General features: G+C 40.4%; 1 protein-coding gene across 15 annotated transcripts in view; it reads right to left on the bottom strand.

Moving 5' to 3' along the window:
- The window catches only part of rap1gap2a (RAP1 GTPase activating protein 2a), a 113291-nt gene that overhangs the window by 60007 nt on the left and 31896 nt on the right, over positions 1 to 21388 (bottom strand). For 4 of the 15 annotated variants that reach the window (XM_083547914.1, XM_083547925.1, XM_083547936.1 and 1 more), the window contains exon 1: positions 800 to 1074. The exons of 10 other annotated variants lie outside the window; for them this stretch is intronic. In XM_083547914.1, coding sequence (XP_083404040.1) covers positions 800 to 924 — 125 coding nt within the window. In that variant the 5' untranslated portion in view covers positions 925 to 1074. Of the gene's footprint in view, positions 1 to 799; positions 1077 to 21388 lie in introns of those variants that run through there. One more of the 15 variants, XM_083547938.1, reaches the window with a different exon arrangement.

Below are 21388 nucleotides of genomic sequence, written 5' to 3'. Positions count from 1 at the left end.
GCTGCTTTTCATTTATTTCGCTCACTGAGACTAAGTGTGTTACAGCAGACAAGCAAAAATCTAATAAATAAAAAAAATTAATAAATAATTTAATATAAAAAATATAAAATTTTAATAAATAAAATGTGAAATTTATAAAACACTTTTATACAATAAAATACATTTAGTTTAATTTGAATACTTAGAGTAACTAAAATAAATTTAAATTACATCAAAAATTTGATTCAATAACATAAAATATAATTTAAATAATAAAAAAATTTAATAGAAAATAATTCAATAAAATAACAGCCATGCAGGTAGAGTTTTTCCCCCCAATGCAATGCAAATGTATGCGGAAAAAAGTGATAACATCGGTACTTATAGTACAGTGATGTACTGATGGTACCAAAGACCTCATTGACTGGTATTTAAAACAAAAACCACTAAATTTACTAGGAAAAAAAAAAATGACCGTGACCTTGGATAACCCCAAAATACACAATAACTTCGTCCTTTTTTTTTCTTCTTCTTCTGCTCTTGCTTAATAATATTAAATCATAATAATAATAATCACCATAGCAAAACTTGTTTTAGTTCCGTTTTGATTTCATTTCAACACACACTCCATAAGGAACTGGAGGAGAAGTAAAACTAACTGCTACACCCATAGACCTCAGCTGTCTATTATTGGTATCAGATTTATTTGACCCTGTGAGAGAAGTCCATCGTGGCATTTCTTGCAATATTAATATCTCTGAAACCAAACCCATACAGACGGGAAAAAAAAAAAAAGGAAGGAATGGAGAAGTTGACCCACCGTTCTCTCTCTCTCTCCTCCTCCCTCTCTCTCTCCTTGTGCCTCCTGGACTTGTGCAGTAGTCCAATGAGGATGACGGCGGCCCTGATGCCCGCCTTCTTGGAATGAACGTTAGAATCGGACATATCCCCTGGCACCCGTGAGGTCCTTGCAGTCTCGGGCTCCCAGGTTTCAGTCCTGGGTTGTGTTCGGTTTCAACGCTACAGCTGACTTCAGTGCCACCGGCTGTGCGAGTCAGAGTGTGCATCTCTCTCTCCTTCCCTCCCTCCCTCTCTCTTTCCCTCTCTCTCTCTCTCTCTCTCTCTCTCTCTCTCTCTCTCTCTCTCTCTCCTTCCCTCTCTCGTTTCCACAGCCTGCCCCTGCCTATACCTGATAGGAACAGCACAAAGCTAAACCCCGCCTCTTTTTTTTTTTACCCTCCCTGCCGCCTTTCCTTTCAGTCCTCTCCACCCCCATCCTGCTGTATTTCTTTCCATCTGTATGCTGTTCATTCAGGCCTGCTCATAACCTCCATAGCTGGGACTTTCTCCTGAGTAAAAGCTCACACCCTCACCCTCGTACACACCCTCACGCAACCTTTGACACCTCTCTTTTGCTTTTAAGCTTGCTTCGACTCATATCTTTGACCTTCTTTGCTTTTCTCTCTCACACACACACACACACACACACACACACACACACACACACACACACACACACACACACACACACACACCATTCATCTAGCAGCTCTTTCATTCCATTCCATATCAAAGCAACTTCGACTGAATAGCATTGTGTATTGTGCATTGTGCATTGTCATCGAGGTGCTTCAGGAACTTTGGTTGGTTTCTATCCTTTTCCAAAGATGCGAATACCTGATGGTTTTAACAGCGAGAAAGCAACTGCCTGGTTTATTACTATAATAGCAATGCTTCAATGGACTATCTAGGAACACCTGCCTTTTTCCCCCCCCAGACATGTGTATCTTGGAGGCACGCTGTGCAAAAATCCAGCACCATGAAGGTCTGCTTTTTTGAGTGGAAGAGCTCCTCTTACAGAGCTCCAACCTGAAATGTAAACGCTGTCTGCACCCCAGGCCTCCTCCTCTCACCTACATCAGTACCTGACTTTACCAACACCCATGTGGATGAATGAATCCCACACAAAATTGAGTGGAACATCATCTCAGAAGAGTAGAGGTTCTTATAATAACACAAATAGGAATTAATGAAGGATGGGGTGTTCACATACTTATGTTCAGATGTACACAAACGTTTGTGGATACAATGTGCATTACCACATTTGTCTTTATAATAAGCTCGAACTCTTCTTGAAAGATGTTCCACTGGATTTTGTGGAGATTTGTGTGAAATTTATTAAGACACAAAAAGTGTTGAATTCAGGAACTGATGTTGGTGAGGTGAGGAGGCCTGAGGTGCAGTCAGCGTTCTCATTCATCATGTTTGGAAGGTGTAAGGAGGTCAGAGCTCTATAGCTGGAGATCTTCTACACACTTTTAACCCATGTAAAACAGATCTTCATCGAAGCTGGCTTTGTGCACAGGGACATTGTTATGCTGGAACAGATTTGTATCTCCCTGCTGGAGATACAATTGTGTGCCTCTGACAGTTTGTTGAAGAACCACATATAGGTGGAAAAGATCTTGATTGTTGACCGTACAAATACAAACTACAATTTTTTTTTTATTTTGCCAAACAACAAAATCAGGAGCTCTTGTAGCATGTAAAACTTTTCTGAATCCATTTCTTTAATAAACTCTGGCAAATACTTTTGTAATAAATTAATCGTATCCGGTCTGATTAATGAGGTCCATTGTGTCTTGGACAGTGTCGTCTTGTTTATAGCAGCCGTGCCGTTGCTCAATTCTCTCTCTCCTTATGCTGTTATTGATCAGTCTCTGAAGACGAGGGCTGCCTGCCCGGCCCTTTCTAAACTGCCTGGTGTCCTTCCCACCCTCAGAAACATTTTGTTCGTCCTTATGAAAGCTTTATCAATGCGTATGGAAGGAAACCTAAACTGACTTTTTTTAAGAATTTAAATATTGTCAGTACTTTTCCATCCTTCATGAAGCAATGTCATTTCCTCTCCTTTTCTTCTAACGCCATGATTCCTCTTCGATATGACCTTCGTCTGAAGAGTCAGAGTTGCTGTCTTGATTTACTCCATGAGCAGCACCACACACTCGGTCCTGGTGATAGTGACAAGCATGCAACCTTGCAAAAACTTCACTAGTCGAGGTCTTTAGGACTGATGCCAACGACAAGCAGGATACATTTAACATGACACATGCTCCCTGTCTATGCTACTTTTAGCCAGCTCATGGGCAAATTACTTCACTTTGAGGTCAGTGTCATTCATTTTATATATATATATATATATATATATATATATATATATATATATATATATATATATATATATATATCATACATTTATTACAATAGCATGACTTCGTAGTAGAAGAGTCCAGGGGCTGAACAGGCCTGCCATTCGGCATGTCATAAAACAAAAAACACAACAAAGGACACCCAAAACTGTTTAGCAGCTAAAATCCTGTATCAGACACATGGGTGAACATTCCTGTGCCAACGTATTTTTTTTGTTTTATGTGTTGCAGTCATCAAAATGACCTTATTTTTCTTCAACATTTCATATATTTTCTATGTTCAATTATGAATAAAATATGGAAAATTTTAACCAGATGTGCAAATCACTGCATTCGGTTTTTTATTTAGATTTTACACAGCGTCCCAACTTTTTTGGAATCCACTTAAAGGCTTTCTAAAGAAACCCTGATATCAACCTTCTAATCGGATGTCCTTCTAAATTTAATACAATTCCACTGTAATTATGTTTGTGTGTACACCAAGCAGCTCTATAGAAATCCAGATGTTGATGTTTAGATCTCAAGAAAAAATAAATAAATCTCCCTGAGAAGTTATGAAAGTTGAAACCTTGAGAGGAACCAGACTCAGAATGGAACCTTGTGGAATTGTGTGTTTACTATGGTATTAAGTGGAACACTAGTGAGTGTGTGGACCATTAGATTATTATATATTTATAAACATCCCATTCCATATTTAGTTCCCATTTGCTGTTATAATAAGCTCCACTCTTCTGAGAAATTGTTCCACTAGATGTTGTGGAGATTTGTGAGATTCATTCAACCACCAGGGTGTTAAAGTCAGGTACTGATGTAGGTGAGGTGAGGAGGCCTGGGGTTTACATACTGGCCAAAGAATTCGAAACTACTAATCTGTTCATGGTCATAACAGCAAGAATCCTGAAGACCTTTCTCTACTCCATCAATCCTGATTACATTTCTGAGGCTCTTATCATGCCCTTGATGTCTGCATGGTTTCAGCAGATAATCAAATAATGACAACTTTTAGGAAAGCAAACAACTCAAGATACATTTTTATACACTTTATGGCCAAAAATTAAAATATTGGGTCACCTGACTTTTCTAGCCATATGTGGTTCCTCATCAAGCTGTTCCCACAAGGTTGAAGGCACACTATAGTATCGGACGTCTTTAGACACAGGAGCATTGCATTTTCCCTTCATTTAAACTATGCGAGCGAAACCAGTTACAGCATGACAATGTCCCTATGTACATGATCAACTCCATGAAGATCTGCTTTACATGGGTGAGAGTGGAAGATCTTCTGCTCATGAATGTAAACGCTGACTGAACCTCCTCACCTACATCAGTACCTGACTACCATCCTTGTGTCTGAATGAATCGCCACAAAATCTAAAGAAAATCTTGGTTATTACAACAGTAAATGGGGAATTTTATGGTCAGGTGTCCACAAAGCTCACTGGAAGCAGGTCACCCAGATCCCAGATAAAGAACCCAGATAAAGAACTGAGCTGACTGATAAACGTCACTGCAAATCTAAAATGTTCAGAAGCTTCTGATAGCTACTCAGTGAGCATTTCAGTGAGTGTTTCACAGCGACGTGAAGCAACTCATGACCATGGAGACGTAAAGAGCAATGCATACGGGTTAAGACGTCTCATAGGAGTGACAACGGGATTCCTTTGGGAGCCACACGGAGAATAACGTGCTCCGGTGTTATTCAGTGTTCTTCATCCTGCAATTCTAAGCGAGCTGAAGGGAGGGAGGAACGTAGCGAGAGAAAAAAAAAAAAAAAATTTAGAAACCCAAGCATTACATTGTCAAGCTGAATGTACTTTAGAGAGACACAAACTCACACCTTTCCTCCCTTCGTCCTTCACTTCTGTCCACTCACATGCACTTCTAGACCTCAGAGGAAATAACAGCAATTCTGAACAGCTACCACACACACACTTTCATTTCATAATGCTTCACTGTAGATCAAACACCTTTTTAGATCCCAATTGTCCCATCACTCCCCCCCTAAAAAAATAAATAAATAAATAAATAAAAAACTCCACCCCTCCAATCCCCCCCAAAGACTATTTGTCTAATTAATACCAATTCATTTGATCAATCATCAAGTTCTATTGATTGAAAGTGCTGCATTTTCTATAACAGCAGCTCGAACGGTTAACAGAACACACACACACACACACACACACACACACACACACGCGCGCGCAATACAACAATAACAACGTGCCAGACTTATCGCCTATCGCCCCTGATGGCTAGTGTGTGATATAAGCTTTTAAATTCTGAATAATTTTTTTCCCTTTTTTTCGGTAAAAAAAAAAAAAGTGACAAAAGCTCATATCCCTCAGGTGGAAACATCTCTCTCTCTCAGCTCTAAGCTCCTTCCATTGGTGCTTCACCTCGCAGACATCCAGGCGTCTCCTCTCGAAACCTTTCATACTCAATCTCTGTTAACGTCACTGCAAATCCACTTTAAGACGCTCCCTCACTACCGGGTCAGTGCTCTACAGGGGCGGTTCATCAATGAGGAAAGGATGGGCTGAGCTTTAATGTTCATAACTGCTGTTTAACCAACAATACACCATGAGTTTCAGATAATACGCTCCAATCTTAAGGATCACAATTCTGATTGATTGCATTTATTATTGCACCTAGCGGTCAGAAATGGAACTGCAACCAGGGTATAAAGCTTACATGCAGTAGGCATCTCTATGCATATCCAACAATACGATAATAAAAATACATATGATGCAGCTACCCATGAGATGCGATGCCCCCCATTACGATGCAGTGTGAGACAAATGCGATTCGTTGAGAAAAAAAAATATATGATGCTATGCAATTCAGAATGGTACAGAGTTTGTTTTTTTATTTCTCCAGTTCAGACAGACAGCAAATCAATTTACTTAAGTCCCTTCTGACGTCTAACACATGGCTCCTTTCATACAAACAAAAAAGGCCTAATAAAACCAGCGGTTCTTTTCCTGTCTCCAGGAAGTTACAGCTCTAACTCTGCCATGTTAATCTGTATTCTATGTGACTCTCAGGACACGCCTCAGCCTCCATAGTGTTATGAAACGTCATAGCACCACTGCTGCTACGTGAATGAGAGAACGTGGTTCAGCGAGGAGAAATAAATCTACTGCACATATCAAATATTGGTCACAAATTGTTGTAATTATATATTAATAAATTGTGTTGTTTTGTTTTTTTTACCCATGCTAATATGTTAAACTATGCATCATGGTACAAATGTCAACTTGTATCCGATGCACACTACTGCACACCTTTGGGATGAACTAAATGAAATGCTGACTACGTACTACGCCTGTAGCATAACTCATATGATAGCCTGTTGTCTATGTCCTTAATAATGTCCTAGTAAATCACCAACATCTATTCAGAAACATCTGGCCACAAGTACACCCAAACCTTGATGCTGCTCTGCTCTTCAGCCTAATATATATAACAAACCAAGTGTTCTGTCAGTTCATAAGCAACCATACGCGAATAATCAAAGGTGGTGTCCTCCAAATATTTCTCCAGCCCTCTGGAAGAGAGCTGCTGCAGGCTGGAACCTAAATCAGATGTTTGTAACTTTCAGATTTTGTTTGACGTTCATAAGAGAAACAAACTAAAAAAACATGCTCCAGTTTGTATTATCTTAGGCCCACACACACACACACACACACACACACACACACACACACACACACGACTCGTGCGCCCTTGAAGGCGACACGCTAGCGTATCAAAAGTAAATGTACTGAAGGCGTAGTCGCATAAAGCAACATTCAACAGCGATAAACGTTGAAGTGAATGAAATGCCATTTATAGGAGGCCATTTGTAGCTTTCTCAAATGTCGATCATTGTTATAGCAATATGCAAAAAAATAATAATAGAACGGCTTTAACCAGGGTTGCCAGGTCTGCATTTTTTATACAAATTTCGATTAATGCGTCATGCACATGTTCTAACTATAGGACTGTTCGGGAAATAAAAATAGAATAAATACAGCGCTACCTATTACAAACAGTTACACACAGTGTATGGACAAAGGTTTGTGGACACCTGAGCATACATTTCTGCGCTTTTTGGACATTCCACATCAAGTCTCTGTTTACTGTTGTAATAACCTCTACAACCTCTGAGATGTTTCAGTAATTTTTGTGGAGATTCATTGAACTGCAAGGGCATTAGTAAAGTCAGCTATTGATGTAGGAGAGGTGATGTCTGGAGTGCCTCTTCAATAGGGTTAAGATCAGAGCTCAGGAGATCTTCCACTTCAACCCATGGAAAGCATATCTTAATAGAGCTGAGAAAGTTTCAGGCTACCACGTACAAAGATGTTCTATTGTAGCCTTGTGCACAAACCAGCTCCATGAAGATCTGCTTTACATGGATAAGAGTGGAAGATCCCCTGCTACAGCGCTCCAACCAACATTCCAATGAATGTGAACGCTGACTGCAACCCAGATCAGTCTCCACAAAATCTAGTGGAGGATCTTCCCAGAAGAATGGAGGTTATTACAACTGCAAACAGAGACTCAATAAGGAAAGGGATGTTCAAAAAGCACAGAATCTTCTGCTCACCAACTGTATATATATCATTGGTGTTTATTGGGTACGTGTTATTAAACGAAGGTCCGAGTGTGCACACGGTCTGCACCAGGACAAGGTGACTGAGGGTAACTCTGTTCCAATCAAAACACACCATGGCCAGAAATAGTACAGCGAGCATGTGTCTCTGGAGCTCGGCCCAGCGTCCGCCAGCTATGATATGACCCTAAACTGTTTCTCACACACACACACACACACTTGGCAAATCTGTCCGTTAAACACCCTGTACAAAAACACACACGCTAAGAACTGCCATAATTGATAGCACTGTGTCAAATGTGATAACGAGTGTATTTTATCCATTTATGGTTACCTCACCGTGAGACTGTGTTACAGAGAAGAAAATCACCCTCAATATACACAGTATATTTCTTGTATCCAGGCTACTGCATGTGCACATGAGGGGTGTGTTCTGACACGGGGTTGCACTATTACATCCTGCCGAATAGCAGAGGTGGCAAAAGTACACACATCCTTCAATCAAGTAGAAGTACAGACATTTGTGTTTCAAAAGACTCTGAGAAAAAATCTGAAGAAGTGACTATTTTAGTGTAAAGAGGTTAAAAATGAATTTCAAATGTTCTCAAGTGAATGTATTCAGACTGAACTTCCACCATGTAGAACACAAGCAGAGAAAAGATTATGATGATCAGGAATGTGTCTCATCACTGACTCCCTCTGTCTCATCCACGTTAACCCCAGACTTCTTACTGCCTTCTGCCTGCTCATTGTGAGCTTCAGAATCTAGTCTACGTCTGTGGTGTGTGAGAGACAGGAAATTATACAACAGTGGATAGAAAACGCTGCACAATGACAAGAAACAGGTTGATTGACTAAAAACAGCCCAATGAGAAGAATAAATATTGATCATGTTGACAAAAATGTAAACTAAAGTAACAAGTCTGTTTTTAAAATGTAAGAAGTAGAAAGTACATAAAAAAATGTAAAAATGTAATGAGTGAAAGTAAAAAGTTGTCCAAAAAATAAAGTGAAGTGAAAAACTGATACCAGAAAAATCTACAGTTACGAAGTTGTACTTCATTATTTCCTACCGCTTCCACACAGTTTTCTAGAACAACAGCTCTGACGGCAGGTACGATTTCTATAGCCAGAGATCGAAAGTAAAAAATTAAATTTACTCGTGTTACTGTAATTGAGTATTGTTTTTACTTCTACTTTTAGTAAAGTAGTCGGTCGGCGCTATCTTGGGTTATGTGTTTTGTCTTGTGTTGTCTGTCTGCACTTTTTGCACTCAATGCACTTTATGTAGCTTTGCGTTTAGTGTTTAGTGTCGCACCAGGGTTCTGGGGGAACGTTGCCTCGTTTTTCCTGTGCACTGTGTACTACTGTCTATAGTAGAAATGACAAACGCCTCTTGACTTGACTTAAAATCTGTAATTTTACAGTGTTTTGTTTGAAATATTGTACTTTGCTACATTTTAAGTCATATCTGTTAACTAGTTGGGGGAAAAAATATTGAAATAATCTAATATATAAATACATAAATTGTAAGATTTTTATTTTTATTTGGGGGGGGGGCATAAAAACAAATGTAAATAAAACGCCCCGGAAACGCTAAACTCGCAAGAAAGAAAGACCGAGAAGGACAAGACAGACGGCAGTGGTGTAGAACCTGCTGAAAACGAAATGTCACTTTCACTTTCCAGCTCCAAAACAACCCCAAACCATTAATCTTCCACCTCCATGTGTGTGTGTGTGTGTTTCAGACAAACTCACATTTGGACTTCACAGAACTTTCTTCAACTCATTCAGTCCAGTTCTGTTTACCTTTTACTGAGTTTGTTGCATAGAAACTAAAGAAAAGATGCACAGCTACTGTAGGCATCTGTTCTGCTATTGAGTATTTTCCAATACCTGCATGTAGTGAACTGTTTCTTCCTTACATGATGACTTAATTACTGCTTCCTGATTCCCCCCCGACCCTCGTCTCTTGCTACGTCTCCTACCACTCGTTTCCTTTTTAATGAAGTGCTCAGCAGGTCAAGAACCCAATTTACATGAACAGCGCTAGAGATCTGTATAAGAGTTTATATACAGTAGAAACTTGTGTATGAGAGTGTATGAGAACAACACAGACTAATCATATGCTTCATTTAACAGAACAATAATTATGAGTGCGAGTTATGCAACATTACGGCTCGAAGCAAGGACAAAGCGCAGCAGCATGGGGGTTCGGACTGAAGATATGCCGCTTTCTATGGTCTTGGTTTTGTTTTGAAGATGTTTCTGGTTTGAACAATGTGCTGGTGAATATTAGCTTATCAGACCTCGCTTTTGGCAAGAAAAACTAAATCAACGGAAAAACAATAATTATAATTAAGCATTAAAAAAAATCTTAATTTATAATAATTCATAATTGTAATTTTTTTTTTTTTTTTTTTTTCGGCTGCTCCTATTAGGGGGCGCCACAGCGGATCATCCGTCTCCATCCCCCCTGTCCTCTACATCTGCCTCTTTCAACCCAACTACCTGCATGTCTTCCCTCACCACATCCATAAACCTCCTCCTTGGTCTTCCTCTTTTCCTCCTTCCTGGTGTCTCCATCCTCAGCATTCTCCTACTGATATACCCCATGTCCCTCCTCTGCACATGTCCAAACCATCTCAATCTCACCTCCCTCACCTTGTTTTTCAAAACGTCCTACATGCACCATCCCTCTAATAAACTCGTTTCTAATCCTGTCCATCTTCTTCACTCCCCATGAACATCTTCAGCTCTGCTATCTCCAGCTCCACCTGCTGTCTTTTACTAAATGCCTTTTACTAAATCTCTTACCCATACAACATCTCAGGTCTCACCACAGTCCATTAAACTTTATTATTATTATTATTATTTCTACTACAGAAAGGCTGATGAAGAGGACTGGTACCTACCTAATAATCCATGTTTCTCTCCAGCTAACCCGCTCTTCTACACATTCTCCTGAGGAACCAATTGTACCAATTTCTTAGGCTTTTCATAAAAGAAAATAAAAAAAAGAAACTAGAGCAACATATTCAGAGACCACAAAAAAAAAAAAAAATAATCTTGTCGAACATGGAGAGTAGGTCAAGGTGTGGTGGGGTTGAAGGTGATGGGTTTTTTTCCAGAGTTGTTCTACAGTGTAAGTAAAAATGTACATTAACAGAATTTGGAAGACACCAATATCCAGAGCAACTGAAAATTATCTTATTCCTACAACTGAGCAACTTTAGGGTTAAGGGCCTTGCTCAGGGGCCCAGAGAGACACTGATCCCCTAGCTGTGAGTATAAAAATGTGGTAAATAATTAAACATGGATGGAAGAATTATCAAACGGACATTAAAGAAAAAAATTATAATAAAAACCATATTGGGGGTGGGGTTAGAGACCAGCTGAACCGAATGAGTTGTAGTGATATTAGTCAGAGGAGCTCAGGTTACGTTGTTTGGACACCTGCTTCCCAGGCGGCAACTGCAAACACGTGAGATGTGGTGTTCCACTTCCTTTTGCATGCAAGGCCAATCAAATATATCCCTGATCAATTTCAGCACTCGTTCGGCTCCTAAATAGCCCCTGTCTTGATGTAGCTCCTTATAAACAAGCTCATGATATTTTTTTGGCAAGACCAGCTAATGAGGGGTTGATGTTTTTTTAGAACAAAAGACCATGCTCATTTAAGTACACTCTGGCTTTATCCCTTATAAGTCCTCAAGCCTCTTTGCCTCATCTCAGAACTTCTTTGGGGATCTCTGAAACTGATGTGAGCAGCTTCTCCTCCTGTTCTCCTGACAGCACGGATTTCATGGTGAGTGAACACAACCACAGGCTTCTCTCCTGATGTTGTACCATCACTGACAGATATACTGACCGTAACTTCAGGTTGCACTTCTGAGCAGGTTCCTATGTACGGTTTCATTAACAGTGGTATGTGTGAGACCGACAGCCTCCACATTTGACGTTCCTGGACTGTACTTGATGATTAACTGTATATCAGCATGTTTGGCTACCCATGTAGCCCCAATGTGGTGGCATTTAGCTTGTCTGTTGATAACACACGTGAGAGGGTTATTTTTCGTGTACACAATAATTGATGGTGCAAATCTCTAAATCGCTCACATATAGCCCACTTTATGGCCAAAAACTTAAACTTTTCCGAGTGCAGATGGTAGTTTTTCTCAGAAGGAGTTGGGGCTCCTGATGCATATGCTATTACCACTAATTTGCCTTCTTGCCCTTGATACAACACTACGCCAAGGCCTTCCTGTGAAGCAGCACAGTGGAGTATGAAATCTGGAGAGCCCAACACGGGTGGGTTGGACAAGCAGCCCACTGACTCACAGAGGACCTTTTGATGCTCATTTGTCCAAGTGACGGGATGTGACGATCCAAGCAGTCCCTTTTAACTTTTTCCTTTGCCTTTTTGCTGCAGCAGTACTTCCGTTTTTGTTGTCGTCGTGTACCCATCTTCGGTCACCAGCCTCCCTAGAATTCGTACCTGATTCTGGAACACCTCACATTTTCAATGCATGAGCTTAACACCATGCTTCTGGTAAAACTGCAATACCCTTCTGAGATGAAGATGACTCAATTGTTTTTGGATGGACTAAATTATCATTTAAATAAGGCTGACACCTCATCATGCAGTTCTCTCAGGCACTCCTCCATGCTCCTTAAAAATTCGGCAGGTGTATTGGACAATCCAAAAGGGAATTTTACACATTCATATTATCCCCAATGTTACGGACGCAGTGAGATGTCGGCTGGATTCCTCTACAAACACTTGGTGATGGGCTACACCTTGATCGGGGACTGAAAACCAGGCGCTGCCCCCCAAGCTCTGAAGCATGTCCTGTATTGGGGGTATTGGGTGTATGTCTGGAATTAATTGTTATTTAACTCCCGGTAGTCACAGCAGAGGCAGAAAGTTAAATCAAATACAAAGCAAAGTTACTGAATTTGATCAGAGAGAAATATTCACCACACATTTCTCTCTGATCAAATTCAGTAACTTTGCTTTGTATTTGGTGCATAGCTAATTGGCACTTAATGATTGGAACAGCTTTAGGTAGCTCTCCTTCTGCTTTGCTGTTTCTCTGTCTTCCATCCAGGAGTACATTTTAATGTTTCAGCAACTGTGATAACGTAGTGTGAGCTGTTACGACCATACTGTTGGCTAAATGTCCCCTTACTTTCCTTCCTGTAAGCGGTCCCCCGCACCCTTTGGAAAGATGTCCACTTTGCCCACAATTGAAACAATGGTCACACTGGTCAACTCTACCTTGTTCTGACACCCACGGTATCCCCGCTTTCTTTCTAGTGGCTGTATAGAATGGTAAGAAGCCATCATCACCTTTCGCATTTCTCCAATCTCCTCTTTCAGCTGCTTCACAGCCTCAGAGCTCAGAGTCTCTTATCAGTGCCCTGTGGTGTTTTTAAAGCTTTAACTTGTGAGTGCATAAACCATTCCCATCTTGGCTTTGATGTGATTCTGCTTGGCTCTCTGACTTTACTCTCTTTGGGCAGTTTTCTTGAACGTTTGCTGTCTTTTCAACTCTAGGCTTGCTGCAGATCTTGCTTGCTGAAGGATCATCAAGGCAGGCTTTAAGTTGATATTTGATGTGATTGTTTGACAGGCCCGTCCCCAGCGCATGTAGGAATCTTCTATGTATGAGGGCAGGACTATATATTCTTCTTCCTCCGTTTCTCGAGCAGCAGGTCTTAATTCAATAGCTTGAAAGAGGAAGTTGTGTGGTGACTCATGGCTTTGAGTAATGTTTGTCAATCTATGATGCAAGTCGGTTGGGCTATCTTCCTTATAATAGCCTTTCAAAATAGTATGTAGCTTAAAAAGGGTTAAATCTGTTTTAATCTCCAGTATATCACGCAAACTCATACCTGGACTGATTGCTCTGATCACTGCATCAAGATCTCAGACTCTGTCTCCTTCATTTATTCCAGCATCTAGTGTATCAAATTGATGTATGACAGTTTATCTTTCTGTCCCAATTTCACTATTTAGCCACTGTGGTGACTTCTGAAACTGCTTGCTGATGTTGGGGAGACACAGGGGAGCTTGACACATCAGGAACGTTTAAACTCACGTGTTGGAGTTGGCGTCGCTGGTGGGCTACATTGTCGTCTTCAGTCACTATAACATTCTCTACTGCCTCACTTATTGATCTGATCAGCGAGTGGGTTTACTCAATCCCTTCGCCAGCAGTTTGGCAGACACACACCTCTTGCAGTTGATCAACGTAGCCGGAGCAAAGCCTCGCTCAGCCTCACTCAGCCGATCTTGTGGTTGCTCTATGTCAATGTTCAGGGTCATCGAGACTTACTCAAAATGGCATCGCTGATCCCATCCGAGTCACCAGTATTTTGTAGCACACTTGAAGGCAACAAGCATGTGATTGAATTGGGTTCTTTTTATTCGGCCAGTATACTTTTACCAGAGACAGATCTCACCACAGCATCTTATAAGATGACAGTACTACTGCAGTTAGTCTTGAAAAAATAGATAAAAAAAAATATATATATTTTTTTTCTTCTCGTTCAGGCTTACTCTGGGGATTCTCCCTCTGGCTACCTGCTGGACACCCATCTCCCAGCTGTGAGTATACAAATATGTGCTAAATAATTAAACATAGAAAACGAAGAATTATTAAACGGACATTACAAAAAAAAAAAAAGAAAAAAAAAGAAGTTTTTTTTTTTTTTTTTTATACAAAATCTTTGTATAGTCTAGATTTTCCCCACACACTGCCATTTCTTTATCTAAACTCACTTATCACTCCATACACTAACTACTACTACCATACAAGAACTACAGTAAATTAACTTCCCGGTGTTTACTCTCCGTGGTAAGACTAAAACCTGAGGTTGTATGTATCTGTATCTATGCATCTGTAAAACACCCCCCCCAAAATCCATTTTTCCCCCATTATTATCAATCAAGTAGGTCTTACAATATCTCAAAGTGAGTAAACCCCTCACATTTCAGCAATCAATTTATTATCTTATAGGACAATACTATAGACTTGAAACTTTAAAATATATATCAATATACGAGTAGTCAGTGTGCAGCTTGTATAGATTTACTGTCCTCTGAAAATAAATCAACACAACAAAAAACTCACTTTTCTTGGCAATTATTTTGACAATAATGGACAGTAAATCTGTTCCGCTATACAAGCTGCACATTGACCACTCAAATATTTCCAAGTTTCATGTCTATAGTATTGTCTCTTAGAAGATATACTAAAATGGTTGCTGAATTTAAAGGGGTGTACTCATTTTTATGAGATACTGTATTGTATATAGATAGACAGACCGACCACTTTATTCATCTCAGAGGGAAACTTGTAATTAGTGACCCAAACCTGTTCCACCCATGTAGCTGCATGAATCTCACAAATCTCCACAAAATCTAGTGAAACATCTTCCCAGAAGAGTGGAGCTTATGATAACAAGAAATGGAAACTAAATGTGGACAGGAATGCTTAAAAAGCACATCCTAATCTTGTCAACAAAACGTTTGTCTATGTAATGCAAGTGTATTAGGATCCAATAAAACAAGCTCCACTTTACAGCTTCTCATTTCTGTTAATAAGCAGATGAAATAATGTGGCAGCTGCAGCCAGACATCTGTAACAAACACCGCGGCTCCCCCCGAAGGAACGCCAAGTTCTTGTTCCTGTTCTGCTCTGAATGTGAAATCACTAACCCAGATTCTGGAGCCCTGGGCTCCAAAGTGGTCATTTACTTCAGCTGGTGAAGAAAAATCTTGGGAGCTACTGTGAGCGTGTTGACAGGACCATCCATCACATGGTCATTTCAGCAGAATGAGGATCGCAGAGATGACAGAGCCTGTCTGGACACTGACAGCACAAATCATTCACTTTTTCACCACTTTAACAAGACCAGCTACGACAAAGATCAGCTTTTTTTTTTTTTTTTTTTTTGGGGGGGGGGGGACACGACACGCTGGTTAATAGTTAAAAAGCAGTTAGCGTTAACATGCTGTGAACTCGTTCGCATTGAGATGGAGCGCGTAGATAAGCTAGAAGGATCAGTAATCATTTTTCCTGCTTTATACAGAGGAATATATAATTTTAAAGAGACAGTTTCTAAATAAATAAACACATACGGCTGGAAATGTCGGAATACTTTTGGCCATACAGTGCGTTTTTAAGGGAACGTGTTGACATCCGCAGTCATTGAACACGCAATGAACACCTGAAAGATGATCGTCTCAGGCCAGTTTTCCGGGGCTCACCATCCGCATAAGAGGACACTTTGTAACATAATCCTGGTGTAGAGATGATTCAAACATCATCTGATTTAATACCTCAGTCTTTTTTAACTCATCTCCCTGAACCGTCTAGACGGAATAGTCTTGCTTGGTTCTGCTGATGCATCCAGCTCTCCTTCGTCCTTTCTGCCTTTTCTGCTACAAAGGTCATTCATATAATTTGGCTCATAAATCAGTTTAGGTAGTGGTGGTGGTGGTGATGATCTTGGCAGGTGTGTGTGTGTGTGTAGGATGCCAGGATTCAGTCTGACAGCTGTTTCACCTCTAACCTCACCTACCTACAGACCTACAGCATCAGTAAAAAAAAAAAGGCATACGCATGTATCACGATTCTTTTGAATATGCGATAAGCCCAGCCCACAAACGTGCATAAAAGATAACTCTCAGAAAGCTGACATGGCAAAATGGTGACTAAAAAAAAAAAGTATTTGGACACCCAGCTATCTCCGCCATATGTGGTTCCTCCTGCAAACCCCGAGGCACACAATTGTCTTTAGATGCCGTAACAGGAATTTTTTAACCTGGTTCAGCACAACAATGGCCTTGAAACCAGCTCCATGAAAATGGAGTGGAAGATCTCCTGCTATAGAGCTCCAACTCTATTAAACACAATGAATGTGAACAAGGACTGCACCCCAGGCCTCCTCACCTCTTGCGGCAAATGAATCTCACAAAACTCCACAAAATCTAGTGGAACATCTTCCCACACGTTATTATAAGGGCAAATGGGGACTAAATGTGGAATGTTAAAAAAAATAAAAATACATACTAATTTTATGGTCAGGTGTCCACAAACGTTTGTCCATATAGAATATGTATTTCAACTAGCAATAAAATGTGAAAATAATCGTTTTAATGATGTTACTTGAAAATGTGCCATCCGGGTCACGGCACCAAGACACAAAAGTCAAGAGAATCCAAATCTGCAAAAGATTTTAAAACACTACACATTTTTTTAATCATCTCATGGTGTAGAGCTCCAACCCTACTAAACATGATGAATGTGAACTTGGACTGCAACCCCAGGCCTCTTCACCACCTCACCTCCATCAGTACCTGACTTCAACACCCTTGTGTGAAAAGAAATTTCACAAATCTCCACTAAATCTAGTGGAACATCTGAATGTGGAATTGGATGTTCTAAAGAAAATACATACCAATTTTATGGTCAGATGTCCACAACCTTTAAGCGCTATATAGTGTAGTGAGATTTTTATGTTCTTTTCTCTATTTCAGACATAGAAATCACACTCAATGGCCAGCCAGACTCTTTTTTTTTTTTTCCTTGTCATTGTCTGCTTTCAAACCCGGAGACGGATCTTTTATCTGCTTATCACATTGGTTCCCCTCTTTTGATGAAAGCGAACTTTTTGTTTCCTCCTCGTATCTGCAGCTTCTGCTCTGTAGGTCTGTGAGCTCAAGGACATAGTCTTGTGCACGGTGTGTTTGTTAGCACACACACACACACACACACACACACACACACACACACACACACACACACACAGCTGGTGTTTCCAACAGCAACAAGACTCCAGCTTTTCTCAGAAGCGTGAGCGTTCAAAGCACACAGCGAGGAATGAGCCGACTGAGAGCCCTTAACAAACGCACCAGGCTGAAATATAACCAGGCTTTGCCCCAGAGGAACGATGCACATCTGAAGCAGGATGAAAACATAAACAGCTTGCTTGGGTTAATGTACATGCTCGCAAGATCTTATCATACAGTGTGTGTTAATCATTAGTGAGGTGATAGCTAACTAAAGTAACGTGACTATCAAAGGGTGCAGTTTTATAGCTTGGTTTAGGCCCACATTAATATGAAAAATACAGCATATATACTAAGAGATGGATCTGAAAGAAAATATAAAACAAAACAAAGACTCCAAAAGTTATGACAGAAGAAACCTTGAGAGGAACCAGACTCAGAAGAACCTTGTGGATTCATAGGTGTTTAGTATAAAGTGGAACACTACTTAGTGTGTGGACCATTAGATTAGTATGTCTTGTTAAACATCCCATTCCACATTTCCCATTTTCTGGTATAAAAAGCTCCACTGTTCTGAGATGTTGTTCCGCTAGATTTTGTGGAGATTTGTTTGAGATTCATTCAGACACAAGGGTGTTAGTAAAGTCAGGTTTTACATTCATCCCAAAAGGGTTGAAGAGCTCTATAGCAGGAGGAATTTTAAATGGAGGTGGCTTTGTGCACACATCATGCAGGAACAGGTTTGGGTCTTCTCTTCGGGCGAAGTGATGGAACATTTCTTTCTACCACTTCCTGTACCGATTGTGTGTCTCCAGTTTTGTGGAAAGAACACGTGGATACAAAAAAGTCAGATTTTTTGGCCACATTGGGCGATCGTGTGCCTTAAAAAGGTTTGTGCTACCAAAACCCAATGCTTTTAGCCAGATCGCAAATAATTTAGAAATGTATTAATTGTAGCTTTGTTGAATTGTAATTGGTCGCAAATATCCGGGTGTCCCAATATTTTTGGCCTATATCTCGGTCTATTTACAGTACGGATTTGAGAAACGTGCATTAAGGTAAAAAAAATAAAAATCACCTCCGTAGCTCGTGCTTTATCGTATCAAAAGCCGTGGAAATAATATGATGCCATTCGGTGTCAGATTTCCAACACATCACGTGAAGACAATCGTCCTCCAATGTCCTCAAATCAGATTGACAGCCAATTTTATCTCGAGCACCTGCCCGAGCTGAGGCATGATGGCTCTGAAATCCGATCGATCGTCGAGAACGAGCCGGATTAATGAGCAAAGCCGACGCTAGCAGATCTCCGGATCAGAGATCGAGCCCTCAGGGGGTTCCAGGAATCGGGACGACATTGTCTCCTCATGCGTGGGCAGGAGATGATTTTATGGGTCCCTTAAAAGCATCATTTAAGGCCAGCAAACAGATGGGAGCCGCTATCATCAGCTCGTTGTGTGGAGCGTCACTCGGGAAACGGACGGGGTAAATATTTGGCAGGGAGCCGGACGAGAGGATCCATAGATCATGGAGAGATTACAAGCGTTCACGTGAAGACACGAAACTGCTGACATGCAGAGGAGATTCTTATATCTTTAAAGAAAGTCACTGATTTGATGTGCGTAACACAAAGCGTTAAATTAGAATCTATTACATATATTGGTTGGTGTGATGTGATAATGGAGAACTGGCTGGTGAGGGGCTATGATTGAATTCTGAAAAAAAAAAAAGGGAAGATGTTGCTTCATGTTTGCCAACAAGTAAAAAATCCCCGGATGCTCAAGCTTTAAAAAAAAAAAAACTAAACATCGATTGGGGGCTCTTTCATCATCTGGCAATATTGTGTGCCATGAATCTTTGAGCAATAAGTCCTACTTTGGGGTTTAATTCAAGCCACTCTCCAGAACATCTGATTAGATTAAAAACACCGATATGCACTGCAGAGCCAAAAGTATTGATTTCTCCAGCCATACGTATGTGGTTCCTCCCCAAAAAAAGTTGGAGGCACACAATTTTACAGGACCGCCTTTAGATCTGGTGGCATTAAATTGTCCTAAGAACTAAAGCCCATAACCCTGATGCTCCTGTGCACGAAGCCAGCTCCATTAAGATCTGCTTTACACAGGTTGGAAGTGTGTGGAAGATCTCCTGCTAGAGCGATCCATCCCTATTTGAGATAAACGTAAATGCTGACTGCACCCCAGACCTTAATTGGCACCTCTATGAATCTCAAAGAAATCTCTAGGAATTCTAGTGGAACATCTTCCCAGAAGAATGGAGGTTGTGTAAGTGATGGTATAGTGTAAATATCCAGTGTGATGTAAAAGCCACCATGCTGAATGAACTACTTCGCTCCCATGTAAGCTGTCATTAGTATAATTTCATGGAAAATGCTGAAGCAATCATTACCAACACTTCAATTCTCAAGCACCTTTTTGGTGATAACGAGCCCCTCTAGAGTCTCTGCCCTTTCTATAGGAGTATTATTGCAGAGTTATAGCTGTAAAGGAGTCACTGGAGATTCACTCTCGCGCGAGTAACATGACGACTTCTGTACGGCTTAATTCCCTCTGGGTAAAAGAAGATTGTGGTAGGAATGTGTTTGTTAGCTTGACCATTAAAAACAAGAAGGAATTAGTGCCCTCTGTAGGGCAGTTTGACTTACTGCGACTATTTGTTATTTTTTTGCTTCGTATGAATTGATAAATGAAATGGGGAAGAACCTGGTATAATTTACTGTCCCATCTTTTTTCAGGTGCCGCTGACAACTTCTGCAATAGCAAACTGGAACGTCAACATATGAATCTGTTAAGCAAAGATCTCTCTTTTTCAGCGGGCCAGAGGGCAAGACCTTCTCTGCTGCCCAAACTCCATCAGAATCACTTACTTACTTTTACATTTTCTTTGCATGAATACGTATTTAAATATTTCCAATAGTTTATTCTCATTTCATGAGCTTCAAATTCCTGTTGCTTCCTTTAGAAGGCGTCCAAACACGTCTGCGTTTTTCAGGTTCTTTGAGCGGACGGTCAGAGCGTGCACTAGTCAGAGCTCGCAAACCGCATCTGTATCAAACTGCACAAGCTGGAATATATTCGGGCAGATTTAATGAATCAAGAAAAGCCGGACATCGTGAGGAAAAGGTCGGCCGAACAGGTCAAAAGAGTTGTTACGCTTTTTCATAAACCGTTTAAACTTTTGCGTTTTCTTTTCCTGTAGATTTTGCACAAAAACAACAATTTGCCTCGATTTCAAATCCCCAGAAAAACCATAATGCCCAGAACATAATGCACACAAATGCAGAAAAACTCTGAGGTCATTTTCTGAGGTGAATATCGGTGCTTCTGCTAGAAATGATGTACGTGGGAGGTGCAGTTGTGGCTACAGTGAAAGGAGACGCGTTTGTGTTCATTGAGTTTCTTGCTTTAATAATGACATTAATTCTCACTATGAGATTACTGTGTGTGATTCCGTGCTCTGTTCTACTGCACTTCTTTATAATACTGATGGTTTTTACAGTTAGTAGCATCATAATGATATCAAGCGGTGGATTGATTCAGGCAGGACCCCCCTGAAGCCCAAGGTGTGAAATACACGGCCTGATACTGAGAGTCAGGAAACGCTCAGGCGAAACTTTCCAGGTTCTCAGTACATACAGAAGCACATTATATAAAATAACTTAAAAAAGATTATGAGCTGTTTCACAGTAGCATGATTGCTAAAGCCATAAACCCGGCCTACTTTCATGAAAGTGAAAGTAGAAATGAAAGTGAAATGAAAAATCACTCTGATCCAAAACTT

Source organism: Silurus aristotelis, assembly GCF_946808225.1.
Source record: "Silurus aristotelis genome assembly, chromosome: 8".
Classification (NCBI taxonomy): domain Eukaryota; kingdom Metazoa; phylum Chordata; class Actinopteri; order Siluriformes; family Siluridae; genus Silurus; species Silurus aristotelis.
The sequence above is the reverse complement of the archived record's forward strand: the minus strand, read 5'-3'. Positions and strand labels throughout refer to the sequence as shown.